The following is a 26,116-nucleotide window of genomic DNA, read 5'->3' on the forward strand; positions in this document are numbered from 1 at the left end:
GAAATTCATATTTTTACTCCTTTGTGTCTTCTCCATCATCAAGATGTCTCCACTATGATCAATATCAGGAGTGTACATAAAGGATAAGTTCAGCCAGGTGACCAGATTTTTTTATGCCAACCATGCCATTAATGCAGGGCACTGTAAATATACAAGCATATTGGATATTTCAGCCTAGCAGCCGGCTATGATAGTGATTATTGCATGCCTTGAAAAGGAGATGACAAATGTGGTCCAGTATGTTCTTCTTGAATCTTTCCTACAGAATTTGTAGTTTTTCTAACTTTTTGTCACTATCCTGTTTATAGATTGATGGCAGTCAGTTATATATTTTGAGGATTTATTTCTGTTACTTTTGATGAATTATGGCTTGCGGCTGACGAACCTGAATTGTAGTTTCTTCACAATAAGAAATTCTCAGATCACAATAATGCTTAAAAAGAAAAACAATTCCCATTGGTAAACTTTTCTTTGCAAGGCATTGCATGGACTTTTTCCACCTTTTATCTGTACTGCGACCGCACTGAGAAAATGTCGACTCATAAAACTTTCGCTCTCACAATTTGCTGCTTCTTTCTGTCCCTTTTTGCTCGGACTGAGTTGGGCAAGAAGGCTTTCGTTCACTAAGCGCCCTCCTACTGGAGTTAACTTTTACTGTCAGAACTAAAAGTTCTTCTGGCTGATTCAACGACCTGTACTTCTTTTTCATAGTCTATTCTTTTCCTACTACCTGTTTAACCTTTTGTGTCCATTTGTTGCTGCCTCTTGGCCAGGACTGCCTCGGAAAAGCGATTTCTAATCTCAGTGGGAGAATATTACTACATCCTGGTTAGTTAAAGGTCGGGAGGAAAAAAAAAATCGTAATCGTTTTTCGAAATGTTGGCCCACAGAAAAGTATGTCCATGTATTGTATATGTACTAAACACTTGGGGAACCGTTTTGCATGAATTCTGTCATCGTTGTGGCGTGGAGGCGATCAGCCAGTGGTACTGCTAAGGAGTTAAGGAAGTTATGTCTGATTTAATGGTTGAGTCTGGTGCCTCTCCATGTTTTCCTAACAATATCCCACAGACTCAATACAAAGCATAACATAGAGTCTGCTTGCTGCTCAACTCAGGGACACCATGGCCATTAAACCAGGTGGTGGTACTTTTGGAAGTGTGCACAAGTGCCATGTCTTACTGGGATACTGAAAGTTTTATCTGTATAGATCTTGTCAGCAGAGGGACGCATTAAAGGAGCAGTAAGCGATATTTTACCACTAGGCGGTGCTTGAGCCCTGTCTGCAGACTAAAACACCATCTGTGACAAGCTGCACCCCTGGCCTCTCCTCTTCTCCTTTCTCAAACATCTCCTCCTGTGCACATGTGTAAAGGATAAAAACAGCACAACAGCCTCACCATTTTTGGAGGAGCATTTCTAGTGAAGAAGTAACTCATAACTTTAACTATAACGCTGTTAGCAAGAGAGCGTTTTGATCTGCTGGAGGTGCTCTCCGCCATGTTACTCTGCTGCTCTGATGGTGGTGTTTTCTGGGCAGGGAGGGACTAACCCCTGAGTGGCAGCTGCTCACATGGACGTACACGCACGGCCCGGCCATTTAAAAAAGAAATTGGAGAACAACGGAGATGCGGTGTGACATCATACTGTAGTCTAAAATATTACCTTTAGTTCTTCACATCTTTCTATCTAAAATAATGAAATTTCACTTATTGCTCCTTTTTTAAGTGCTTTGACATTTCCTCGTACATGGCTGCGTTTACTTTGGGCTTTAAGAAGCATACAGTAGTTGACCAACACCAGCAGATAACATGGTTCCCTAAGTCATTGACTGTGGAAACTTCCAACTGGACCCAGAACAACTTAGACTTTGCAGCTCTGGCATATTTTACAACGCACAGGCACCTTGTAAATCCCCAAACTCTTGAATGGACTTTGTTTTACAATCTGTGACTGGACTGTGTTGGAGGACAAAGCTGTAAACACCGGGGAGTTGGAAACGCAATCCTCCTCCTCTGATCCAGCAGTCCACCTGCATCTCAACAACAAAGAGCAAAGAAGGGTCAAAGAAGCCATCTTGGTCAAAAGAGAAAAGCCAACCCTGAACAGAGGGGAGGATGGAGCTTCCAACTCCCCAGTGTTTACAGCTCAGTCCTCCAACACAGTCCGGGGAGATTACATCAGCAGTCTTGTCATGATTCAGGTGACCAAGTACTCCACTCACACCAAGCAATAGCTTCTAACGACCCAGGACAGTGGTGGGTGGGTGGCTGACTGAGAATGTGCCTAGGAGGATCATGTCCTTAAAAACAGCAGCTAACCAACTGCAGGTTGCTGAAGTGTGAGCCACCAGAACTGATGAAGACTCCTGGATAGGTGTCGAAACTTTTTCAGAAAGAACTGATCGAAAATCCGGTTGCCTCTGGTTTAAATCCCGTTTGCTGTTGGATACAGTACTTTGTAAACAGCTAATTTCTTTAACATTGGCCCTTTTGTGGTTTTTCTCTTCTTTCAAAGCATGTCAGTGTCTGCCTGCTGGATAAGCGTCAAATCAGCTGTCTTCTTTGTGATTGTGCAGACATAACTTTTAATGGATTTTCACCATATATGCTGCTTTTCTACTGACAATTACAGCCCCACACCACTCTACCTTTGAAACGAAATACAGCGCACCCATCTGACTATAGAAAGCTGAAGTGTCCTTTCTTGGCGTTGGTTTCCTTCAAGCATGGTTAATCTTTTGTAAATAGTAAAGTTATGTTTCGTTTTGGCCCACTCTGTTCATGGTGTTTCTTAATATTGATGTCGCCACTCTTCGGTTTAACCATACCCCGCACTTCCTTTGGCGAAAACGTCTCGTTTCTCATTGTCCCTTGGCTAATCGGTGAACAGCACCCACTCACAAGCAGTCGTCACATTTCAGCCCCACTCATCCTGAGGGATGAAAAAATCCCGTCTGGTAGGGGAAAGAAAATAAAACGGGCACAAAGCGGGCGGAGCCAAGTGGAGCCGGGCCAAGCGGAGCTCGTGAAAAAGAGGGAATAGAGAAGCTGGTTGCCTTCGTTCACTTGCCAGGGCACTTCTGCTCTATAAAGAAAGGATATCTCAAGACAGAATCCTAATTGCATGATTTGATTTTTATTAAATCAGGACTGGAGCTAAAGCCAAAGTAGGCAGGTCACATTGACGTAATGGTAACCTGTGTATGTGACCTTCAACTATTTGGATTACTTGTGTCAGTGTCTGTCTGGGTGGCTAGATGTATGTGTGTGTGTGTGTGTGTGTGTGTGTGTGTGTGTGTGTGTGTGTGTGTGTGTGTGTGTGTGTGTAGAAACAAGTGTTTGTTTGTGTTGAGTGGGTGTGTGCGAGGTCCACCGGACAAACAAGGACCGTGTGCGCCGCGCGGCCGCTTGTGTTTGTTATGTGATATACTCATTTCAGAGAAACTGAATTTTGGGTTTTTATATGCACAACCAGATAAATGGCCAGAAATAAATACTTCCAATGTATCTTCGTGTCTAATAATAAAAAAAAAAATCTACAACTTTTACATTTTCATCCAGTTATTGAAAGAAAAAAACGTATGAATAATGTTCTAATTTATTAAATGTGCTTGTATGTAATATTTAATTAATTTTTTCTTCTATGCAGCTGAAGAGGACTCTAATGTGACGCTGTCTCTGCGCTTGCTTCACAAGGGACGGACGCTGCTCGTCCAGCCAGAGTCCATATTTATTCACAATGCCTCTGAGAGCGGGAACACAGTTGTGTCATTTTAACTCCTGGAGCTGCTTTGGGGCTGAAATTTAATTTATATATATAAAAAAAAAAACCCAAAAAAGAAGCTGCCGTGACTCTCAGCGAAGCCGTTTCCTCCTCTTTCATGTGCGCTACTACTGCTCTGTGGAAACCTATGGCAGACAAAGCCATCTGAGCAAAAGAGCAGCGTCTACAACAACAATCATGGGACACTAGTCTCCCTATGTGTGTCCTTACTTTGTAACGCTGCTTTTTTTTTTTTTTTCCTCCTCCTTTTACTTCAATCTCGTCGGTTTGGATGGTTGAGCACAAGGGCCACTTTGAAGGAGACCACCGGTGGCTGTGGTTTTGGCCGGAGCTGACAGACTTTTTTTTTGTTGCCAGGAACTGCAGCTTTAGAAGCTTCTCCTCAGCCTCTGCTGCTGTCGCCTCCTGTCACTGTGATCCCCGCTATGGTCAGGGGACGCTGCGGGCGTCGCGGCTTCCTTACCGGAGCAGTTGGCTTCCATTGCTGCTTTATGCGCTGAAATTCCGGTTCTTCTGGACCCTTTTTGCCTTCGCTGCTGAAAACAACACCGTTTTCAGTCAAGGTTAATTATTCTATTTTTTTGTATTTAAGTCGCGGGAAAACAAAAGAAAAAAGGACTTCTTCATAGGAGGATGAAGCTGAGGAAACAAGTGACGGTGTGCGGAGGGGCCATATTCTGCGTGGCCGTGTTCTCCCTCTATCTGATGTTGGACCGGGTCCAGCATGACCCCGCAAGGCGACAGAGTGGAGGGAACTTTCCACGGGTGAGAATTCATGCTGTAGCCTTGCTGCATATTGTTTGAAAACCTAATGGGAGCGCCTTTTTTTTTTTTTTTTTTTTTTTTTTTTTTTTTTTGTTTTACAGCAGCTGCTTTTTGTCCCAAGCTTTAATTAAACATTTAAACATCTTTTCGGATTGATGTCTAATTAAGCAGATTCGTCTGAGTTGTAAACACGTTCTAGTTTGTAAATTATTTTTTAACATCATATTTAAAAATGCAAACTAAAAAAAGAAGTAAATTTTAATTTATGCTGTCAGCTTAGAGCTCCCTTTTGGATTAGTGGTGTACAGCGCTTTTGGTTTCTTAATGCTTTCTCTCTTTAGAGCCAAATCTCAGTCCTCCAGAATCGGATCGAGCAGCTGGAGCAGCTCCTGGAGGAAAACCACCAGATAATCAGCCACATAAAGGACTCTGTGATGGAGCTCACAGACACAGGCGCTGTGTCTCCCAGCGGCCACCTGCCGTTCAGAAGCGCCAACGGTTCCTGGGTCCTACCGTTCGACGGCCGCCCCGCTTTCCTCGCCGTGAAGCCTCAGGACTGCCAGTTTGCGGTTGGCACCCGGACTCAAACAGATGTTCAGGTAAACGAGCGCCACCGCCAAGTGAGACACCGAAACATTATTAGGACTCCAGGATGTCAGGAAATGTTGCAACCACTGATCTCATTTGCGTTGTCAATGCGGTCTAATGGGTCTCATTGCACAGAGGACTTTATGCATTTTTGCATCCCACTTACTCACCTCTGCTGCTCAACCCGTAAATGTATTTTCTTTGCAAATGTGGAACAATTTCAGTGGAACTCTAAAAGCTTACCAGTGGTCTAAGATCGACCAAATCAGAATTTTCCTTACTATCTGTGCCGCGTATAAACGGAGAGTAGCAGACGACATCAATGAGTCCATCCAACTGCAAATAGACATCATTGACACCCAGGACATGTATTCATAGTACACTGGTCCTCTGCTGTTTCAATATAGCAAGTAATGTTATGCTGACTAGTGCAGTTTAGTCTGTTTGTAAAGATACAACAGTCAGCCATACACAGTGGATTTGTACTTTATTAAAAGGAACCAGTAATGACCTGGTTAATGAACATCTGAAGGTGTCATTAAGTGTTCGGTATCACGATTGGTACGCTGTGGTAGCAAATGCAACATACCAGGGGTCATTAAGTCCAATCAGCTCTCCGCCAGGGGAGTTTGCAGTCTGAGAGAATTGTCATTCTTTCTGCTACTCCATGACAGGTTTCTTTTCTGAGCTGCTCTGCTGCAGAGGGGCCACCGCTGTTGTCAAAAAGCTCTGCAGAAAATAAAATCCATACATATTTAACCGGATATGTCGAGGTGTAGGTGTCACTTAAATATCCATGTTGAAAACCTGGAACGTGCAGAACGCCCTAATCGCACCAAAGTGCTTATTAATGACTTGACCTATAATTCCTGTTTGCTGCATGTTGTAGCTGCTTTGTAAATGTCACTGAATGCCGTGTTTGTTTTGTACCGTATCAACAAATGAATCAATTGCATTCGATTTGGCTCTCGTCGGTGATCGGTTAAAATCCTCCGCTTCAGATGCTGGACGTCTACTCCCTCCTCAAGTTCGACAACCCCGACGGAGGCGTGTGGAAGCAGGGCTTTGACATCACCTACGAACCCGACGAGTGGGACAACGAGCCTCTGCAGGTGTTTGTGGTTCCTCACTCTCACAACGATCCAGGTCAGTTGCGCTGTTGAATGTCGATCGTTTCGCTCAGATTGCTTTTGGAAGCAGAATTTGTGTCAACAGGACATGATCTGGAATTAGATGCGTATATAAACTCTCTTATCCTGTTCTCCATATCTCTGTAGTTTAACGCAAGTGTAATAGGTTATTAGATTCCTGATTAGTTGGGCCGTCTGCTCAGGTCTGCTTTAGGTCCCACGTATGGTTGTCAATGATTTAATTGCAAATGGAAATACTTTCAGTCAGACAAATGGATGTTTTTTTTTTTTTTGTACGCAAGAGAAATGTACAGTAGCCTTCTGTCAGGCAGCTGGCCAGCAGTGTGCAGCAACATGTGGGGGAGGGGAAGCCCTGATTTCCTCCACGTCACATACAGCCTGACAAAACTCTGGCTTCTCTGGCATTTCCTCTTAAAAGAACCTTTTATTATATCAGAGGTATGACAGAAAACCCCAGTGGTTCTGAGATGGTGGCTGCAAATTAATGTCAGAACATGTGTGGGCGAGTAGTATTAGGGATTAATACAGTAATGAATTTATTGTTATTGTCAACCTAATGTTAACATGACTTGCAGTTTAGGCCCAAGCAGTCACTGAAACCCGAATGATACTTGTATTGGAAAACCGTAGCTCGCCGGAGTCATGCTCGGCTGAGATTGTATTTAAGACTGACATTTCCATTATACTCGTTTACTCATGCGTGGTATCTGCTTGCTAACTTGACAGTTATTGATATGTTGACAGAGACATAAAGAATGTCCATTACTGGTAGAAACGGCATTTATTTTCATCTGCAACATTTTCTTGACTCCTAGATGTAGCCTTAAATGTTGCTATATACAATTTCCTGAATATTTGAAACTTAATAGATAACGCGGGTATTGTGCATTTTCCTATAAAGTTTCTGAGTGGACCAGCTGCCTTTGAATAAAATATGAGTTTTATTTTTGGTTCTTTTTAGCAGTGAGCTGTTTTTTTTCTTTCCACCTGCGCTCTCTTTTTGCTTTTGTTTTTCAATTGGCTTGATATCCACGGTGGGAGAGCTCAGTCAGTGACGGGCCATCTGTGTGTTGCTTGGTCCTCCTGCGCCGCTAGGTTGGGTCAAGACTTTCGACAAGTACTTCACAGACCAGACGCAACATATTTTAAACAACATGGTCGTGAAGCTGGCCGAGGATCCTCGCCGGAAGTTCATCTGGTCAGAGATTTCGTTCTTCTCCAAGTGGTGGGAGACCGCAGACGTCTACAAACAGGAGGCCATGCGCAAGTGAGTCACAGCTCTGTGCGCTTTGCCAGTTATCTTCAGAATTAGTCGACGAAGACACTTCAAGCCCTGGGCACGGGGCTCCACACCGAGGGGAGGGGGTTATCCGCAGGCAGATTACGGCAGCTCTATTTATAGCGTGCGATCTGTTTATTGGGACTCTGTCACATTAGGGCTGCATTATTCTCACCTCGCTCTCCTAATCCTTTCCTTTTCACAGACTGATCCTCGGAGGACAGCTGGAGATTGTGACAGGAGGCTGGGTGATGACGGACGAAGCCAACGCTCACTACTTCGCCATGATAGATCAGCTCATCGAAGGGCACCAGTGGCTGGAGATAAATCTGGGTAACGCGCTTCAATCACAGAAGGATTTCTCATTTGAACACTTTCATTTAGATTTTTTGAAGATTGATGCTGAAATGTTTGAAGACGCTCCACTCTGAGAAGTTTCAGGGCGCGACTGTAAAACCCATCGCTCCTCCGCTGTGCTTCACAGTGAAGTTTAGCCTCGACTTCCCACATTTCACAGGGTTCCTGCGGATCCTTAAAAAGTCTTAAAAGGCATTGATAAATCAGTCTTTCTTAGGTCTTAAAATTGTTACCAGGACCAGGACATAAATAGGATTCTATTTTTGTAATCCTTACCGAACAGTAAAATAATTGACGCAATTATAATTTCTTTTAATTTACCGAACGGCTCAATGTAACCATTGTTTTTATTGGTTCCGTCCCGATAGCGGAACCAATGAAAACTGTTGCGGCCGGACCATAGCTGCGAAAAAGAGTTGCCACTGGTTAGGTTGTGGTTTTTAAAACTGATTTATAGTTTATTTTAGTAGGGAACAAAACAAAGTTTGTGAATTCAGCTCAGTAGTTGTTAAAAATATATCTGTAATTTGTGTTTTTTAGCGTTCTTCCTATATGAAATGTTTTCCAAAATTTTACACTGCAAAAAGGGAAGCAAAAGTAAGTCAAATTTTCTTGAAATTAATGTATTTTTCCTTGATTTAAGCATGTAAATAAAACTATTTGCCAATGGAGTTAGTATTTTGACCCCTACAATAAGATAATTAGATATCCTGCCCTTGAAATAAGATAATAGAGATGAAATATTCACATTTTAAGTGCTAAAATCTTATTCCATTGGCAAATAGTCTTATTTACCTGCTTAAATCATGGAAAAATACATTAATTTCAAGAAAATTTGACTTACTTTTAGTTCCCTTTTTGTAGTGTAAACATGTCTACTGGGCCAGAAAGTAATGGTTTATGTTAAAATAAACATTTGGGTGAAGTTGACGCAACCAGGTTTATCTTGTTTATCGTGAAGTTGGTCTTAACTTTTTATTTCAAGTGGCATTAAAAAAGTCTTGAATTTAACTTGCTTTATGCTGTAGGAACCCTGTTTCAGCTGACGTAGCGTCTCGCACAGCGGGCGATAAAACGATTTCTGCTTCTTTCAGAGCATCTAGCTGTGGAGTGGGATTTCTTAAAACATGCTTTCCCCCCTCTTTATCCAAGCCCGGAGCTAAAAATGTTTGCCTCCTGCTTGCTGTTTGCAGGTATAACCCCTCGAAGCGGATGGGCGGTGGACCCCTTTGGTCACAGCGCCACCATGCCCTATCTGCTGAAGCGGGCCAACCTGACCAGCATGCTAATCCAAAGGATCCACTACTCCATTAAAAAACACTTTGCATCCACCAGAAGTCTGGAGTTTATGTGGAGGCAGGCGTGGGGTGAGTGGACCGGAGCCAGCGATGTCTTCCGATTTTTACTGCTCATCTTCAGCACGAGCCAAACCACCGGCCAGACATTTTAAAGAGGGGAATTTTGAAAGTGCACACTGCCATTTCTAACAGTTTTTTTTTTATTTTTCATTATCATTTGAAAAAGCATTGAATGGCTGCCAATGATCTAATGCTTGTTTTGTTCCTGCTGGAACTGCCGTCGGTGGAAGATGTTGTAAATGTGTTGTCGTCAGTACTTATGAGGGTTCATTTAGTCGTTTAACGTTCATCCCCAGACGACACTTGGAAACGCCGGGCTCATAAAGTTGCCACGCTGTAATGCTGGAGGGGAAACGTGCTTTCTGTGTCCCCCCCCCCCACATCATTTTTTAAAGATGTTGTTAGCGGGGGAAGTAATGTGCTTTCCAAAACGTTCATTCCCCTTGAACCTTTTTTCCCCATTTTTTGGTCATGCTATGGCCTTAAACTTGAATCTATTATCTATGGATTTTTTTACGCGATTGAAAATTTGGATTATTTTCTTATTTTCAAATTTTTTTCACTACATTGTTTTGGTGAAACAATTAAATATCTGAAGTTGGGTGTTCATTTGTATTCAGCTATCTGAGTCACCTTTACAAAACATTTCTTTATCTAATTATTCTAGCAACTTTTTTTTTTTTTTGAGGTATGGGGTTCTCTACCAGCTTTTCTTTTATAATTCTTACCAGTTGCCATAGATTCACAGTTGGATTTTGGTCTGGACTTTGACTAGGCCGTTCTGACAGATTTAAACCATTTAACTGCAGCTCTGGTTAAATGTTTGCAGTCCAACGGTATTTCCTGGTGGATTACTCCTTGTTTAGCTCTGTTCATCTTCCGTCAGCCAGCTCATCTTTCCCCACAGCAGGATGCTGTTTCACCGTAGGTGTGTCTGTGGTTCTGTGCTGTTAGTTTTACCGCGTTTTGGATGTGAGTTACATTTCTGACTCATCTGACCAGAACATGTTTGGTGCATCTCCTGGATGATTTGTGGGATACTTTAAACTCTCCTAGTTACCACCAGAGTCCTGGCTGTTTCTCTGATCAGTCCCAGCCTGTCAGCTTAGGTAGATGACAAAGTCTTTTGCAGATGTGTCATTTACTCTTACTATTTTGGATGAAAGATTGAACTTCGCTTTGAGAGTTTTTCAAACCTTGACTGTGGTTTTATAACTACTTCCAAAGTTTTCACAACTTTATCCCTGTTGTTTCCTTTGGTTTTCATAATGCAGCTCGTTCCCCAATTCTCACTAACAAACCTCTGGGTCCTTCAGGTAGAGCTGTATGTATCCAGACATTGCTTATTTAAAGGCCTTCTTGAGGCAATTGTACAATCTTTTTATTATTTATTTTTTTTTTTTTTTTTAAAGAGTTATTGTAAAAAGGGCTGAACAGAAATAGAAGCCACATTTTTCCAGATTTTAATTTGTTAAAGGTTTCTTAAAACCTTTCACAAATAACTTTGCACCACCTTGTTATCGTATCGCATAAAATCCCAGTAAAATAAATGCTGCATGTCAAACTTGTGGTTTATTTTCTGTCGCTCTGTCAGACACCGGCTCCGACACCGACATGTTTTGCCACATGATGCCCTTCTATAGCTACGATGTGCCTCACACCTGCGGGCCCGATCCCAAGATCTGTTGCCAGTTTGACTTCAAGAGATTACCCGGAGGACGGATCAACTGCCCCTGGAAGGTGCCGCCCAAATCCGTGGCGGACGTCAACGTAGCCGAAAGGTGAGGATTTGCTTCGTTTATCTCGTAAGTCTGAGCGTCGTAAAAGCGGGGATCATACCGCGATTACCGGCGAGACTGAGAGGGTTGTTTACTGCTGGCGTGAAACATCCAGGATTGGTCAGGGAATCAGCGCTCCATTTTGAAATATTTTGTACTTTTTTTTTTTTTATGGTATTTGTATTCACCTCCAGCAACACCCACAGTAGATTTGTCAGTGCAGTGTTTTCTGTAATGGTCCCTTAATAAAGTCAGCTTGAGCTCATGCCAGCGAGAGGAGAATAAACTGCGGGAGGTGGACACTGAGTGCTTATCGCTCTGGAGCCACATTATGCAGCTTTCAGCGGACGCGCTTTTTCAGGACATGAGAACTTGTTTTATTTCCTCTCGCTCCTTATCCCCCCCCCCCCCCCCCCCCCCCTCCCTCTCTTTTCACAGAGCGCAGCTGCTTCTGGATCAGTACCGTAAAAAGTCTAAGCTCTACCGCAGCAAAGTGCTTCTGGTTCCTCTAGGAGACGACTTTCGCTACGATAAGGCCCTGGAGTGGGATCAGCAGTACATCAACTACCAGAAGCTCTTTGATTACATGAACTCTCACCCTGAGCTGCATGTTCAGGTGAGGGCAAAGGTTTAGCAGATGTCACCGACTGTTTTATTCATTTTTTTTGTACACCTCAGGATGAAGTGTTTTTCAGTGACAGACTAAACTACACAGCTGTACTTTAAGTCACTGCCTGAACAAAGAATCTGTCGTGACTTGACGCCTGCTTTATATAAAAATCCCACACATAATAATAATAATAATAATAATAATAATAATAATAATAATAATAATAATAATAATAATAATAATAATAATAATAATGGGATTTTCTTTTGTGGAGCTCTGTTAGAGTTAAGATTTTTTTTTTTTTTTTTTTTCTGTTTCATGTCATCTGCCTCCACCAGGCTCAGTTTGGGACTCTCTCAGACTACTTTGATGCCATCTACAAAGCCTACGGAGTGCCCCAGGGATCCAGACCGGGGGACTTTCCTGTCCTCAGTGGGGATTTCTTTGCCTACGCAGACCGCGAGGACCACTACTGGACGGGTTATTTCACCTCTAGACCCTTTTACAAAAGCTTGGACCGTGTGATCGAGTCACATCTCAGGTGAGGGAGAGTCTAAACGGTTTATCAACGTTGAGCTGTTACTAAAAAAGTAAATACAAGGCACCTGCGGTGTTTTAAAAACAGTTTTTTTCCAGATGTGGATCAGTATGGAAAGTAAAGACACACTTCCAGACTTTATTTCCTATCCCATTGTATAAATAGAGGTTGTGTTTGTCCTTCCATCTGTTCATCCGGCTACCTATTCTTTAATTTTTTTCATTCTTCCATACATCACTCTGTCCAAATTTCTATTTATCTTGCGTCTAATCTTTTGATTATCCATCCTTGCATCCATTTCTCTCATTTTCCGTGCCTCCATCCATATTGTTTGTCCATCATCTGTCCATGTTTGTCCATCCATCCTCATTTGTGCGATCATCCATCCATGTGCTTTTCATTCATCCACTTGTCCCTCTACCTGTCCGTCCATCCATTTATTGGTGTATCCACCCCGTGAGCATTTTTAAACTTTAAAAATATACTAAAATAGACTGGAAATGTATGTAATATTGATATTAAAAAAAGTTTAGGAACCATGTGGTTATTGTCTAATTTACTTCTTTGTGTAGAGCATATTTCATAAATAGACGGCTGTTGAATATACACGGTTAAACTAATTGGTGGAAGCATGACCCAATTATATCAACATGACTGAAGCTGAACAAAGAAAAAGGAAAAAATCTTATACAGAAGGCTTTCCGAGGTGTAATTCTCTTGTTTTCATCGTTCAGAGGGGCAGAGATTCTTTACAGCCTGGCAGTCGCAAACGCTCGGCACGCTGGTATGGAGGGCCGTTACCCAGTGACTGATTACGCCCTGCTGGTCGATGCAAGACGCTCGGTCGGCCTCTTCCAGCATCACGATGCTATCACTGGCACTGCCAAGGAGAATGTGGTCATCGACTACGGTACCAAGTAAGATAATGGCGGTTCGAGGAAGATTTCCTTTTGTTTTGTGTGTGTGCGCAGTATCGTAAATATGTCATTTAATATAATTATGCTCCCATTCCTCCTTCCCCCCCTCCCTAGATTACTGCGTGCACTCATCGGCCTGAAGAGAGTTATTATCAATGCTGCTCATTTCCTGGTGATGAAGAACAAAGAGTTTTATCGTTTTTACCAGACGGAGCCTTTTCTGGAGACGGTGAGAGGAAGTGTGGACTGACATGTAAAATTAGCAGCAGAATAAAAAAAAAAAAAAAAAAAACGGAACACCCTCCGTATAATTAATATCCTTAAATGCGTTTTATGTTCTGTAGGATGACAGACGTGCCACTCAGGATTCTCTGCCTCAGCGGACTCTAATCGAGCTGGACCCATCAGGGCCACGGTAAAACGTTCAGCCCCTTAAATCAGATTTTTTTTTTTTTTTTAGCCTTCCCTCAGCGACTCCTGTGCCATCCTGGATGTCTGATCGTGTAATTTCTTTTTTCTTTTTTCTCTGCACCAGATACCTGGTTCTGTTCAACCCCGTGGAGCAGGAGCGTCTCTGTGCCGTCACCGTGTTGGTGAACACGGTGAAGGTTCGGGTCCTTACTGAGGATGGACAGACGCTGCCCGTGCAGCTGAGCGCTCAGTGGAGCTCTGCTACTCAAATGAGTGCCGAGGTATTCGAGGTAAGATTGATTGAGCTACTGGCCTGGAAATTGTTTTTTTTATTATTATTTTTTTTTTGTAGGTTTTATTCTAGATTTACTCTAAAATATTTACCATGACGTTAAGTTTTCAAATTTTCTCATTTACTGGCACCTCTAGTGAAGATTGCCTAACCTTTTTAAAGTAAATCCATTCTTTTTTCCAATGTACCAGCGTTTGATTTTCCCCCTATAACAATTGTGAAGCTTAGAGCAAACAGAGAGAGGGATCTTTGACCCTTCCTCTTTGCACAACCTTTGTACATCGTCCACAATCCGGAGTTCTCTCTTTGTCTCTTCTCTTTAGCTGAAACCGCAGGTTTTCTATTTAATTTAAAGAGGTTACGTTTCTTAACCAGTGCCGGTACTAAAGCTAATTCTTAACCTGGTCTGTAATAGAACTGGTTTGCTTTCCTGCTCACCGAGAGCAAGCTTAGATCTGTCATTATAAAACGTCTCGTCCAGTTAATGTTTTATTTTCCTAGTTTTATTCTGTTTTTGTGAAGGATTGTAGCGCATGGAGACAGTTTAACTCCACGTCATATTATTTATCCCAGTATCCCTACAAACAGATGTAATCATCACCTTAGTTTATTAATGCTGGTTTGAATAAGCTGTGAGCGCTTTGCAATCATAGTCAGCCGATCTCTCAACAGCATCACTGGAAAAAGAGTCAACCACATCTTTTACAATAAGATTTATCAACCTCACCTGGAGATATTTAAAGACCGGCTTTGAGCTGAGAGTGTAGCTCAAACTGTGGGAAGATTAGAGTCTCAAATTAGTTTGTTCTGGTGCTAATCTGAAATTTTCCTGTTCAAGTTTGGTTGTTTTTAACATTTTTGGTTATTTTTTTTTTATCAGACAGATGGAAAACCGAACTCCAGAGTTTTAAACACGCCTCTCAGAACCCTATGATTGGTTGCTGTTGAGGACCTTGAGCTCTGGCTCTTGACCAAAGCGGCTCTTTCCTCTGTTCCAGCAGCCAGTGCTGGCTTAGCACCGCGTTAGTCTCATCTGACCAACTAACATGGTTCCAGTAAAATCCCTGTAGGGTTCAACGGATATGTTTACATTTGCAAAGTTAGGACTGAAAAGGATCAAGAATCTTTATTGTCTCTGTGTCACAATAGTGACGTTTTCAATGAGAGAGACACCGGCTCAGGATGGACACATTACACATAATAGGCAGACGCCAACAAGACATATTTCCACATTTTTTATTTGTTTTAATCAGTTGAATGTACTGACAACACGGTTCCTGAAAAGCTTAAAACATTTGAATAGTCTGATAAAACTCATGAGTCCAAAAAGTCAGATGGCGATGAAATGTGTAAAAGAAATGTATAAAAAAAAAAACATGAGTTGACTGCATTTAATTAAAGGATCTCACCACGACTTTAGTGTAAAACATTAGAACCCCAGTGTGTTTGTTGAGATACAGCAGTTCAAAAAAGGTTTAGAGTTGCTGTTCTATATCTGAGTATTTTCTAAGCTTGGTTATAAGCTAATAAATGCACAGAAATGGCTAGTTTTCTAGATCTAAACATAAATTATCGTGAAATCAAATGCCTACGTAATCAAATGCCTACGTATAAAACATCAGAATCTGGAGCAGAACTTCAGTAAATCAAGTGTAAAACTCATGAAGCGTTTTTCAAGAAGAGGGTTTTCTGTCCAACTCTCCAGCAGATTAGAAGAACCGTCAGGGATATCCAGACATGTGATTCTGGAGAATATAGAAAATGAAAAATGTCTTAGAAACCCACCAGGGGAGCCATTAAATGTGGCTGGCACGGCGTGTCCAACTTGGCACCAGCATCTTTCATTTTCTTCTCTTAAAATAAATCAACCAAGATGTCTGAACTTTAATTTTGTAGTTATGCATCATTTGAACTTTCCCAAAAAAAAAAGAAAAAAAAAAAAAAAAAGGTAAATTTAAAAGTGCTAACTTGCTAATTGCCCCTGCCTACATGCATGTTTTAATTGTGGTTGTGTTTCCAACGTGTGAATGCTTTTACGCTTTTTTTAGGCTGTTTTTCACACCTGTAGTTTGTTTGCTTTGGTCCAAATCAGTTTGAGTTTGTTAACTTAAAATATTTTTTTTTTTTTTTTTTTTATTGTTTTTGCTGGTGTCTTTTCCTTCTTTTGTTCTCAGAGAAAACTCCAAGCAAACAAAACTTGTCACTGCAAACCACATTTAGCCTGTTTATTGGTCAGATGTGTCGGGTCAGGAGTACCAAATGTAAATACAGGAAGCAGGTGCTGTAGTCAGAACGAGTAGAAAACAAGAACTTATTTCTCTTCTTAAGGCTGGTTCACACGGCAGGATTTTTAGCCGGATTTCGCCTCCATCTCCCCCTTGTGAGAGGCGCCGATTGTCGGCATCTCTTAAGAGAATGTCCTGCCGTGTGTGGCGTGTTAAGAGCGATCGGGTCCGCTCAAGTGGAACGTCAGGACCGCTCTGACCTCAAATCGGGGAAATTCAACACGTTTGATTGTCTTGCCCTGATATCCGACCGCGTGTGGCGTCTATTGAAGACGAACGAGCGTGCAGCCTGTCTGAATATGGCGTCCCCTGGTCGCCCCCCCGGTCGCGTTCTCTCTGCTTCTTTAATCAATGCCTTTTCTTTTTGTCTTGCTTTCTCTTTACTAAAATCAGTCCAAGCTATCGCCATTATTCTTTCTGGTCATTCATGTTTATTTACTCTCAACTCACATTTTGAGCTCAAGAGGATTCGCAAGATTTCCCGTCTATCTGAAGGATGTTAAGTGAAATCTGTCCCTCTGTGGCGTGTTGAGCTGACTGGACACCACACGACGTACGACCAAACCTGTTTTATCTAGGATATTTTATCGTTACGTGTGTTGTCCCTCAGGCTTTGGAAATCGGCCGACTATTTTAAAATCCTGCCGTGTGAACCAGCCTCTACTATTTTTCTGGGTACCATGTTCTGGCTAAATTAGGAGAAGTATAACAAATGTTTTTCTGATGGTAAGTGGCTTTAACTTTACAGAAAAGAGACGCAACCTTTGTTTATTTACGCTACCTCATCCCACAATGCAACACACACTGGGCTGTGAGGAAGTGTTTGGCTAAAGCTTAGCCTAACCCTTAGTGCCTTGTGGTCGACTCTTGGCATAAGGGAAAAATAAAGGCAGGAATGTTGGGTCTTAATGGACATTAAAGCTTTTGAACCTTTGTTCAACCTGCCCAGGCGACATTCATGGTCCGTCTACCACCCCTCGGTCTGGCCGTTTTCCACCTTTACGACTCGGCCGACTCGCCCATGACGATTCGCTCGGACACCCTGCTCAGGATGTCGGGGCGAGGCGCCTCTGCTCGGGCCCTGGACCCGCTTCCTGTCCGCTCTCAGCCGGCCGACTCTCAGACCTTTTACATCAGCAGTCAGGCTCTGACTCTGGGTTTCTCTGGAACCACTGGCCTGCTGGAGGTTTGTGTTTTTTGTTGACTTTAAATCTATATTAAAGATCTACTAATCTGTTTACGTTGGTTTGTCTGAAGGGGGAAAAAAGCCACAAGTTCGATTTGTAAATAAACCGTATCGGCCTGATTAATAAGGAACTCATGCTGCTTTTGAATCAAGTCTTTCATCCGCTTTCTTTTTTTTTTTTTGCTTCCTCTGCTTTTATTTCTTTTTTCATCTGCAGAGTATCAAGCGTAAAGATGATCCTCAGGAGGTTAAAGTTCAAATGCAGTTTATGATCTACGGCACGCGTCCTTCAAAAGACAAAAGCGGAGCTTACCTCTTCCTGCCGGATGGAAAACCAAAGGTATTCTCTTGGCTGTATCTCGCATGTTAACTTGCCTCTCAAGGCTTTGATGGAGTCTCCCGTGGGTACCATCTCATTTTATCCTGCTGGGAAGCTCAGGGCAGGAATGCAGGCAGACTGGATTTAAGAAACAAGCTACGGAGGTTCAGCCCTGCGCTGTATTTGATCGCCTGTTGGGCTTCGTTCTTAGCGCACATCTCGTCTAACTGCGCTCTGTTTGCAGCCCTACAACCAGAAAGAGCCACCCGCGGTGCGTGTTGTCGAAGGGCCTCTCTTCTCCGAAGTGGTGGCACAGTACCAGCACTTTCAGCAGACTGTCCGCATACACAACGTGCCAGGTAATAAGCACAGAACCTGGCACCGTACATGCAGCTTTGATTATTATCGTTCTGGCTCATTTTACACCAGGTGGTGTAAAATGAGCCAGAATGATGGGTAAAAGACCAGTTCTATTGTTTTCTGTCAGCTAAATATAGGCAATGTTAATATTTTCCTTTTATTTAAAAGTTTTTCCAAGTAGAATTTTGGCAAAAAGTATTATTTTTTTTTAATTCGTTAAAGAAAATTAAGCTTGTGGATAAGATAAGATAGGCTTTATTGATCTCGCATTGGAGAAATTTACTTGTCACATCGGCTCAATAGTCAGAAGAAGGTGCCAAAAGTAGGAAAAGGTGCATCAGTTATATACAGTGTATCTTCATATATACAATGGATCATAAAGAAAATGAGAAAATAAAAAAACCCAAATAAGAATAAAAATACAGGTGAAATTGAAGTAGGCAGATGTACATTCACTGTGATGTGCATATATGTATATACATATGTATTGACATATATATTCACGTGGTGATAGCAGCAGAAGTCGCTTCTTTCAGGATTATTGCACGGGTTCAAATTCATTTTGATGACGATGCCTGACAGATGATTTAAACCCCAAATATAGTTTCTATAAAATTAAACTATATAACATAAGACCAAATAAGAGGGATTTTAATGCTGAAATGGAAGCTTACTAAAATTTGTGTCCATGTACTTTTTAAACGCTACTTTTACATGAGTTCCTACATCAATGTGGCGTAGAGGTGACCAGGCTGGAGCTCTGGTGAGCTGTTAGTCTGGGAGGCTTTATTAGTGACCTTCAGCTCATCTACGTTGTTGTCGGGTGTTTCTCTTCTTCCTCTTGACGACACCCTAAAGATTTCCCATCGGCTTTAGAAACTCCTGAAGACGCTTTGCTGTCTTTTTAAGGTTGAACTTTTCCCTGTTACTTTTTCCTTCCACTTAACTTTCCACTGATGTGCTTGCACACACCGCTCCAAACAGCCGGTTTCTTTAGAAATTGGCTTTCCCCCCCCCATAGTGTCCTGTTTAGCAATGTGGCAATAAGAATTGATGTCTTAATGCCAAATAGAGCTCGACAGATTTTGCTTTCACAAGTGGGGCAATCAACTTTCGCCATAGTGCTCCGCTGGATTTATGCATGTAAATAGTTTTATTTTCTGCTTCATCACCTGGAAAGAGAGATTTAGAAATAACAGCACAACCAACAGACATAGTGTAACAGATACAATAGAGTAACACATTGATGCCATTGCTAAATCATATGTATTATTATTTAAGCTGACATGTGTAAAGTGATACCTGAGAAAAGAAACTGAAAAAATAAATTAATAAGAGCTTTTGTAGCTTTCGCTTGAAGAAGGTGTCGGTATGCGTCAGGTCAGCAGATGTTTCCATGCCATAACAACACATCTGTCCATTTGTCGTTTTTCCTAAACTGGTCTTAAGTTACAACATATTTTCCTGAATATTGGGTTCCTATAAGCTGTAAGCCATAATTGAATATAAGGAAATGCTTGAAATACAATCCTGTTTTGTAATTGAGTTATTAAATTATGAAACGTACTTTTGGATGTTATTCTAATTTACCAACATATTTAAGTAGGAGGAATTACAGACACCATTTTTATTTACATTTTTTTCCGACTGGTACTAGTTCTGCATTGTCATGCTGTTTTTGCAGGGGTGGATGGATTATCTGTAGACATCACCACAATGGTGGATATCAGGGATCAGACCAACAAGGAGCTGGCCATGCGTCTGGTCACCAGCATCCAGAGCGGAGACGTCTTCTACACCGACCTCAACGGCTTCCAGGTTCAACGGCGTCCTGTGTTGACAGAAAAATCTGAAATAAAAGACCCGCTTTCATGACAGTGTTAGAAGATAACATGCTTTTGTGATCGCAGATACAGCCCCGCCGATTCTACCAAAAGCTTCCCCTGCAAGGCAACTTTTATCCGATGCCCAGCCAGGCGTACATCCAGGACAGCCACCACCGCCTCACGCTGCACACGGCTCAGGCTCTGGGCGTCTCCAGCTTGGAGAGCGGTCTGTGTCTCGTTTACTAGTTTATTTAGTTTTTCAACGGAAGTCCCAAAAGCACGTAGTATTGTTCTGTGGCTTGCCTTCTTATGCCCCTCCCAAGAGGTACTTGAAGAGCAAAAACAGCTCATAAGCTGATGTTGTAAGCTGAGCTAACTCTTTGCTGGTGAAGATTCTCAGTCATCCAGGTCATGGCCATTCCAAAAAAAGTAAAAAAACAAAGCAACTGGACTTGTTTTCCGTAGTTGAAGACGTTTCGCTTCCTCTCCAGGAAGCTTTCTCAATTCGAAAAGTCTGGAGTAATGTGCAGTACCAAATTGGCGTGCAGCATATTGCACGCCAATTTGGGAAAGACACCCTTGGAGTAGTGCGTGAGTATGAGAAATTGCTTAGAAAACTTGCAGATTATAGGAACCATCTTCGTAATGACGTTAACGACCGCCCATTACTAAGGGGTGAACCTGTTTCTGTTGAACTTGCATGTTATCTAAGCCATTACAAGGCCTTTGTTTGGGCAGTAGTATAAATCTTGGTGCTGTACATTACTTCAGACTTTTTGAATTGAGAAAGCTTCCTGGAGAGGAAACGAAACGTCTTCAACTACGGAAAACAAGTCCAGTTGCTTTGGTTTTTACTTTTTTGGAATGAGCTAGCTCTTTGTATGTTTAAGATCGTAACGGAACGGTTTGTAGACCAAAGGGATTCAGATTGTTTGCGCTCATCGACTGACGCCTCTCGGTTCATTATAAAGGCTTTGCTTTAAAGCCGTCGCCTCTGTTTGCCCTCCGCTCAGGTCAGCTGGAAGTGATTATGGACCGGCGACTGATGCAGGATGATAATCGGGGTCTGGGTCAGGGTCTCAAAGACAACAAGAAGACGGCGAATCGTTTCCGCCTGCTGCTGGAGAGGAGGACCATGAATAACAAGGTCTGCATCAGTTTTTTTTTTTTTTCTTTGTCTTCAATCCGTACAATTGCAGCTAAATTCCAGTTAATCACATCTGGATCAGCGTTGAATGACTGTCTGTCTGCATGGTTGTTTAATTACAACAGATTACCTTTTCTTTCTGTTACCCATGAAACCTTTCTCCATTCTTCTACCCCCCATCCCCCACTACTCATTACCTCTCCATCTGTCTTTTTCGCTATCCTCTTCACTTGCTAATTTTGTTTTCCCTCTCTGCTTTTTTTCCACTCCATTACCCTCAGCATGACGGCTTCTTTGCCAAACTCTCGTCCTTGTTGCGCTCTTTCTTCTCCCGCCTCCCGAGCGGCGGAGTTCGTGAGGTAACGTTGCCAAGGCAACAGCGAGGATGCTTTCCTAACCTGGAACCGTAGCCGCACACCCGTAGTCGTAGCGCCAGCTGCACGTCTTTGCCTCCCCTCCACCTCGTAGCGGTAGTTAAACATCACGGCGACACAGAGCGGCTGAGGGGAAGTAATGAGACGATTTGTCATGTAAATGAATTCACATTAGCCGAGGATGGAACGCTCTGGGTGTAGTTCCATCATCCTGCCGCGTTCTGATGGTTCCAAGGATGAGTAACGCTCGCCTGACGCCGCGCATCACGTCCCGAAACACCTTAATACTCTTTAATTTGAATTTTGACATCGCAAAGGTGTGATTAGTGCTGCGTGCGCGCCGGGACTAGAATTAGAGCCGCTCCTCCTCCTCCTCCTCCTCTTCCTCCTCCGACAGAGTGATTATAGCCCGTTCCTCACGTAATAGCACAGAGGCATCTCTAGAGGTGAGTCATTGATGTCCTAACGACCAGACTGTCGTTTACCAGTCTCTTAAATCTCCTCTAGATGATGGACAGCCCAACGACCAGCTTCCCGTCTATGGTCAGCCACGCCACCGGCGCCCTGCTCAACCACGACGTGCTGGCGCTGCCCGTTCTGCCCAAAAGACGCGGCGTGCCTCCCCTTCAGACGTTCGCGCCGCTCAAGTCCGTCCTTCCCTGCGACGTCCACCTGCTCAACCTGCGCAGCATCCAGAGTCAGGTGAGGTGGAGAGCTGGTCCGATAGTTTGGCTTTATTGGCTCTGTGCAGTTTTTAAAAAAACGTTCTCTATGTGAGCAGAAAGACGCCCAGGCTCCGTCTGCGTACACAGCCTTGCTCCTGCATCGTCTGGCGATGGACTGTAGCTTCGAGGGTCAAAACCTTGGCTTCAACTGCACCACACAGGGACAGGTGAGGTTTTTTTTTTTTTTTACCAGCTCATTAAACCTCAGACGAAGAGGGAAAGGCTCTCCATGGGGAGGTGGATGAGTCTTTTTACGTGTAAAAAGGTTCAGTTCACCGTTGGTTTCCCTCACTCAACATGGGAAGTAGCTTCCGCATTACAGAACAGTTATTTCATTTAAAAGTAACCACATTCATTACACAGGGTTCCCACGGGTCCTTGAAATCCTTGAAAGTTTGTGAATCTGAAAAAATAAATTCAAGGCCCTTGAAAGTTCTTGAAAACAGCCAAAAAAACACCTTGTCCTTGAAAGTCCTTGAATTTTTTGTGGGGTTGAAAGTTCACACGGATGACAACTCGTGTCATTATTTTACTACCACACGATCTTTTAAAATTATGTTGATTCCGCAGACTTTTAATTTGCAAAAGTACGTACGCTCTTCTTCGTTAGTTGGTAGGCTACGGTTTAGGTCTACATGCGTCCAATAGGTTACATTCACGCAGCGTTGCCAACTCAGCGACTTTGACTCTGAAAAGTCGCTAAATATAGCGACAAAGTCAAAAACTAGCTTAATCAAAGATGAAAGTAAGTGAAACAAATTGATATAATTAAATCTCAATGCTGCACTTTTTTCCATAAAATTCCATAAAACGGTAGGCTAATGTACATCTTATATGTAATGTAGTATAGCATAGCCATGTACTGTGGATATAAATGTAGGCTATGAATATGATCAATATCAATGTAGGCTATAAATTAAGTCCACTTTCTTGCATTGCTTCTGACCCAACAACTTCTATGCCGTTTTTAGTCTTTTATTGAATTTGCATTGTATTAAAATATGATAACCTATTCAGCGGTCACAGTAGGTAAATACCGCCACGTGGGGTCCTTGAATTTGAGGAAATTGGTCCTGGAAAGTCCTTGAAAGGTCCTTGAATTTGATGTTCACCAAGGTGTGGGAACCCTGCTTACATATTTGACTGTTTTTCTAACCTGTAGAGCACTTTTTTTTTTTTTTTTTAAATCACCATTAAGTTCATTGTTTCCACAAAAAGGTTAGCGCTCCAGTAGGCCTCTCAGGGTGTTAATGGCTGCTCAGAAGCATTTGTCAACCCACATATTTCTGTTGTGATTAGGTAAATGTGTGAAAGCTTTTACTGAAATGATGAAACCTAAAGTGATGTGTTAAACATATGAGCAGAGAGGGAGAGTTTGGATCAAGATGTTTCTGTAGGTACTGCAGTCCACGATTCACCGTTAACTAGGGGAGGATTTCTACCTCTGCCACAGGCGGCTTCAGAGTTTCAGACTAGAATCTTGGACTTTTGTGTCAAACCGCTGATTTTGTTGCTTCTCTCTGCAGCTCAGCGTATCAAATCTTTTCAAGAACCTGGACCTGCAGCTGCTCCAGCCCATGTCCCTGACCCTGATGCAGTCCAGCATGCCTTTGGCCAACGATTCCACCATCAGCCTGGACCCCATGGAGATCTCCGCCTTCAAGCTCAAGCTGCGCTAAAAGCCGTCCGGAGTGCAAAACCCACATCAGACTAGCGAGACCAAGAACCAGGGTCTGGGTTTCCCCCTGGGTTGTTGAGCTAAACTGGGAGAAACAGGGTCCACTGTAAGCGGGCTGACTGAACTGCAGGGGGCAGACAACAGCTGCTGCTGCACATCTGAGGGTACGCAGCAAAACTTGAGGTGAAATTTGAAGCCGTTCCATATCTGGGCAAAGACTGCGAGCGTTTTTTTTTTTTTCCATCAGATAAAGCTGAGTATCTGCAATCAGATATGAAATCACTTTCTGTTCTGCTTTTTTTTCCTATCTTTTCTCCACCTGGACTCAACTACTGAATGTAAATATCCCAAATGACTGTGGAGGGGGTCGGGACTGGAGCCACGTCAGAGTGCAATTTTTCAGAGCTTTATTTGTTGTCTGGGCTTATGATTAGATTTTTTTTTTTTGTCTTCTTCCAATTGTGCGATAAAATTGATCGTTAACATATCATTTTTTTTTTCTTTTTTTTTTTGTACCAATCAGTCTAATGTAGTTATTCTGCAGCAAACCGAATGTGTGGTCTCGTTCTAAGGCCCGAGCTCCGTTCTCATTAATCATAAAAGGACGACTCCTCCCCTCCTGTCCTCGGTTTGTGCTTGTAGATAGTCTGCAGATTTCACCTCTCCCTCGTCGCTGATGAGAAAACTGCAGGGTCCCAGCCTGTGTCGATCATTCTCGAGCTTTGTAGCAAATCATATGCAGTAGATTAGGCAAAAGGACTATACCTCATGTTTACCAAACGGCAGATATATTGGTATGTATGTCTGAGGGGCGCGTTGATGGGGGGGCAAAACGCCAGGGTGATGATTTTTTTTTGTGGTGGGAGTACACTCTATCAGGGACCAGTCAGTACTTTAGGGGTGTCATTAATTATCATTATCAGTATGCATCTGCAGTGCATCCCTTTCCTGAAAAGAAAGAGCTAGGCTTTGAAAAAGATGAAAACAGAGAATACCTGTATCTAGCGGTCAAGGATGCTCTTTCTTTTCCTGCGTTTGGATCAAATGGAGGAAGTAAGGAAATTAGAGCAAGCCTTCACTCTGCGGGGGCTTTGGTTGTCTGTGATCTTTGTTTTGGAGGAATATCATTAGCAAGATGTTTTTTGAAGTGAAATCACTTTTTGTTACTGAGGCATTAGAATAAATCGAAATCTAATCTTACCATAAGCGTGTAAACCTTCTGCCTGATACGTCAAAGATCATATGCACCAAATGTGACCATAAAACAGTTTCTACATTTCTCTATATGTAATGTTCTCGTTTCATTATTTCATTGTTTTTGTTCTTTCTATAAACCGATCGGGTTTCTTGTCTCAGAAGATCACGTTGTGTGAATATGTCATAAAGATATTGAGCACAGTAAAAGTCTGTATGGAAATGTTGTTTTCCGCCACCGTTTATCCAAACTTAATCAGCTCAATGATGTTTTTGTCCTGGGGGTAAAATTGTTGCCTAACTTCTAAGTGCTGCTGTTGTCATCTTCTCAGTTTTTTATTTATATCTATATTTGTTTGCCTTTTAAAATTCTTAATCATGCCCAGATTTTCAACGGTAGGTCTGAAATTACCTTTTAGTTGGGTCAAAAATATTTTACGGAGGCTTGGTTTGAAAATTTCGGTAATCGTAGAACGGTTATGAAGCTTCCTGTGCCTGAAGGTGTTTCAGCTGGGGAACCTATAAACGTAAAGCACTGAAGTCACATGAGAAACATCGGTTTAAGTATGTTTAACATGTCTAAAAAAAGAAGAACTATTACTTAAAGCTAAAGTTATTAAGTAGAATTAGGTTTTGCAGTTTACATGGGTCATAATACTAATTCTAATTTGGCTGTTAAATAAATAAATCCAAGATTTAATATCCTGGAACCCAGAAATGTGCTTTTGGTTTGCTGACTTTTTTCTTTTTTTTTTTTTTTTTTTATATGAAGTCACGTTCAGGGATCCTCGACACGGAGAGGAATATAAATTTCTTTAAGCAAACAGCAGTCTCAGCGCCGCGGTGTTCTCTACCCCGGGGCTGACTGCAGGCGCTGCGTCTGTCTGCCATTTACAGCGGCGCGGGAGGATCCTGTCATCTCAGTCTGGGGCTGAGGCCACAATCTGCGTCGCACTCTGAACCGTGGAGCCGTCTCACCCAGCCTCGCGTCGTCATTTCCCACTGTGCATCTGCAGCGTTTACTCTAACCTTCAACTGTCTGGGATGTGAGAGGTCGGAGATGAGGCTGCATATCTCCCCCCCCCCCCCCCCCCCCCCCCCCTGCTGTTGCAAACATCTGTCAGACCAGATGTCACCTCACCTTCAATGCCGCTTCTTTTTGGTGTCTTTAAAATCGATTTTTGTTTTTAAA

General features: G+C 42.5%; 1 protein-coding gene across 5 annotated transcripts in view; it reads left to right on the forward strand.

The window, feature by feature from the left end:
- Positions 1-25,134, forward strand: part of man2a2 (mannosidase, alpha, class 2A, member 2) — a 32,174-nt gene extending 7,040 nt beyond the window's left edge. For 2 of the 5 annotated variants that reach the window (XM_036151248.1, XM_036151259.1), the window contains exons 4-24: positions 6,141-6,285; positions 7,386-7,557; positions 7,775-7,902; positions 9,120-9,293; positions 10,879-11,065; positions 11,501-11,678; positions 12,011-12,213; positions 12,945-13,127; positions 13,242-13,356; positions 13,472-13,542; positions 13,663-13,828; positions 17,065-17,301; positions 17,519-17,641; positions 17,865-17,979; positions 19,665-19,798; positions 19,891-20,032; positions 20,820-20,953; positions 21,235-21,312; positions 21,835-22,029; positions 22,109-22,219; positions 23,579-25,134. In XM_036151248.1, the coding sequence (XP_036007141.1) occupies positions 6,141-6,285; positions 7,386-7,557; positions 7,775-7,902; positions 9,120-9,293; positions 10,879-11,065; positions 11,501-11,678; positions 12,011-12,213; positions 12,945-13,127; positions 13,242-13,356; positions 13,472-13,542; positions 13,663-13,828; positions 17,065-17,301; positions 17,519-17,641; positions 17,865-17,979; positions 19,665-19,798; positions 19,891-20,032; positions 20,820-20,953; positions 21,235-21,312; positions 21,835-22,029; positions 22,109-22,219; positions 23,579-23,731 (3,144 nt within the window). In that variant the 3' untranslated portion in view covers positions 23,732-25,134. Of the gene's footprint in view, positions 1-3,994; positions 4,552-4,892; positions 5,151-6,140; positions 6,286-7,385; positions 7,558-7,774; positions 7,903-9,119; positions 9,294-10,878; positions 11,066-11,500; positions 11,679-12,010; positions 12,214-12,944; positions 13,128-13,241; positions 13,357-13,471; positions 13,543-13,662; positions 13,829-17,064; positions 17,302-17,518; positions 17,642-17,864; positions 17,980-19,664; positions 19,799-19,890; positions 20,033-20,819; positions 20,954-21,234; positions 21,313-21,834; positions 22,030-22,108; positions 22,220-23,578 lie in introns of those variants that run through there. The other 3 variants (XM_036151243.1, XM_036151262.1, XM_036151264.1) reach the window with 3 other exon arrangements.
- Positions 25,135-26,116: the final 982 nt, after the last annotated feature.

This window comes from Fundulus heteroclitus, chromosome 2 (assembly GCF_011125445.2).
Source record: "Fundulus heteroclitus isolate FHET01 chromosome 2, MU-UCD_Fhet_4.1, whole genome shotgun sequence".
Taxonomy (NCBI): Eukaryota; Metazoa; Chordata; class Actinopteri; order Cyprinodontiformes; family Fundulidae; genus Fundulus; species Fundulus heteroclitus.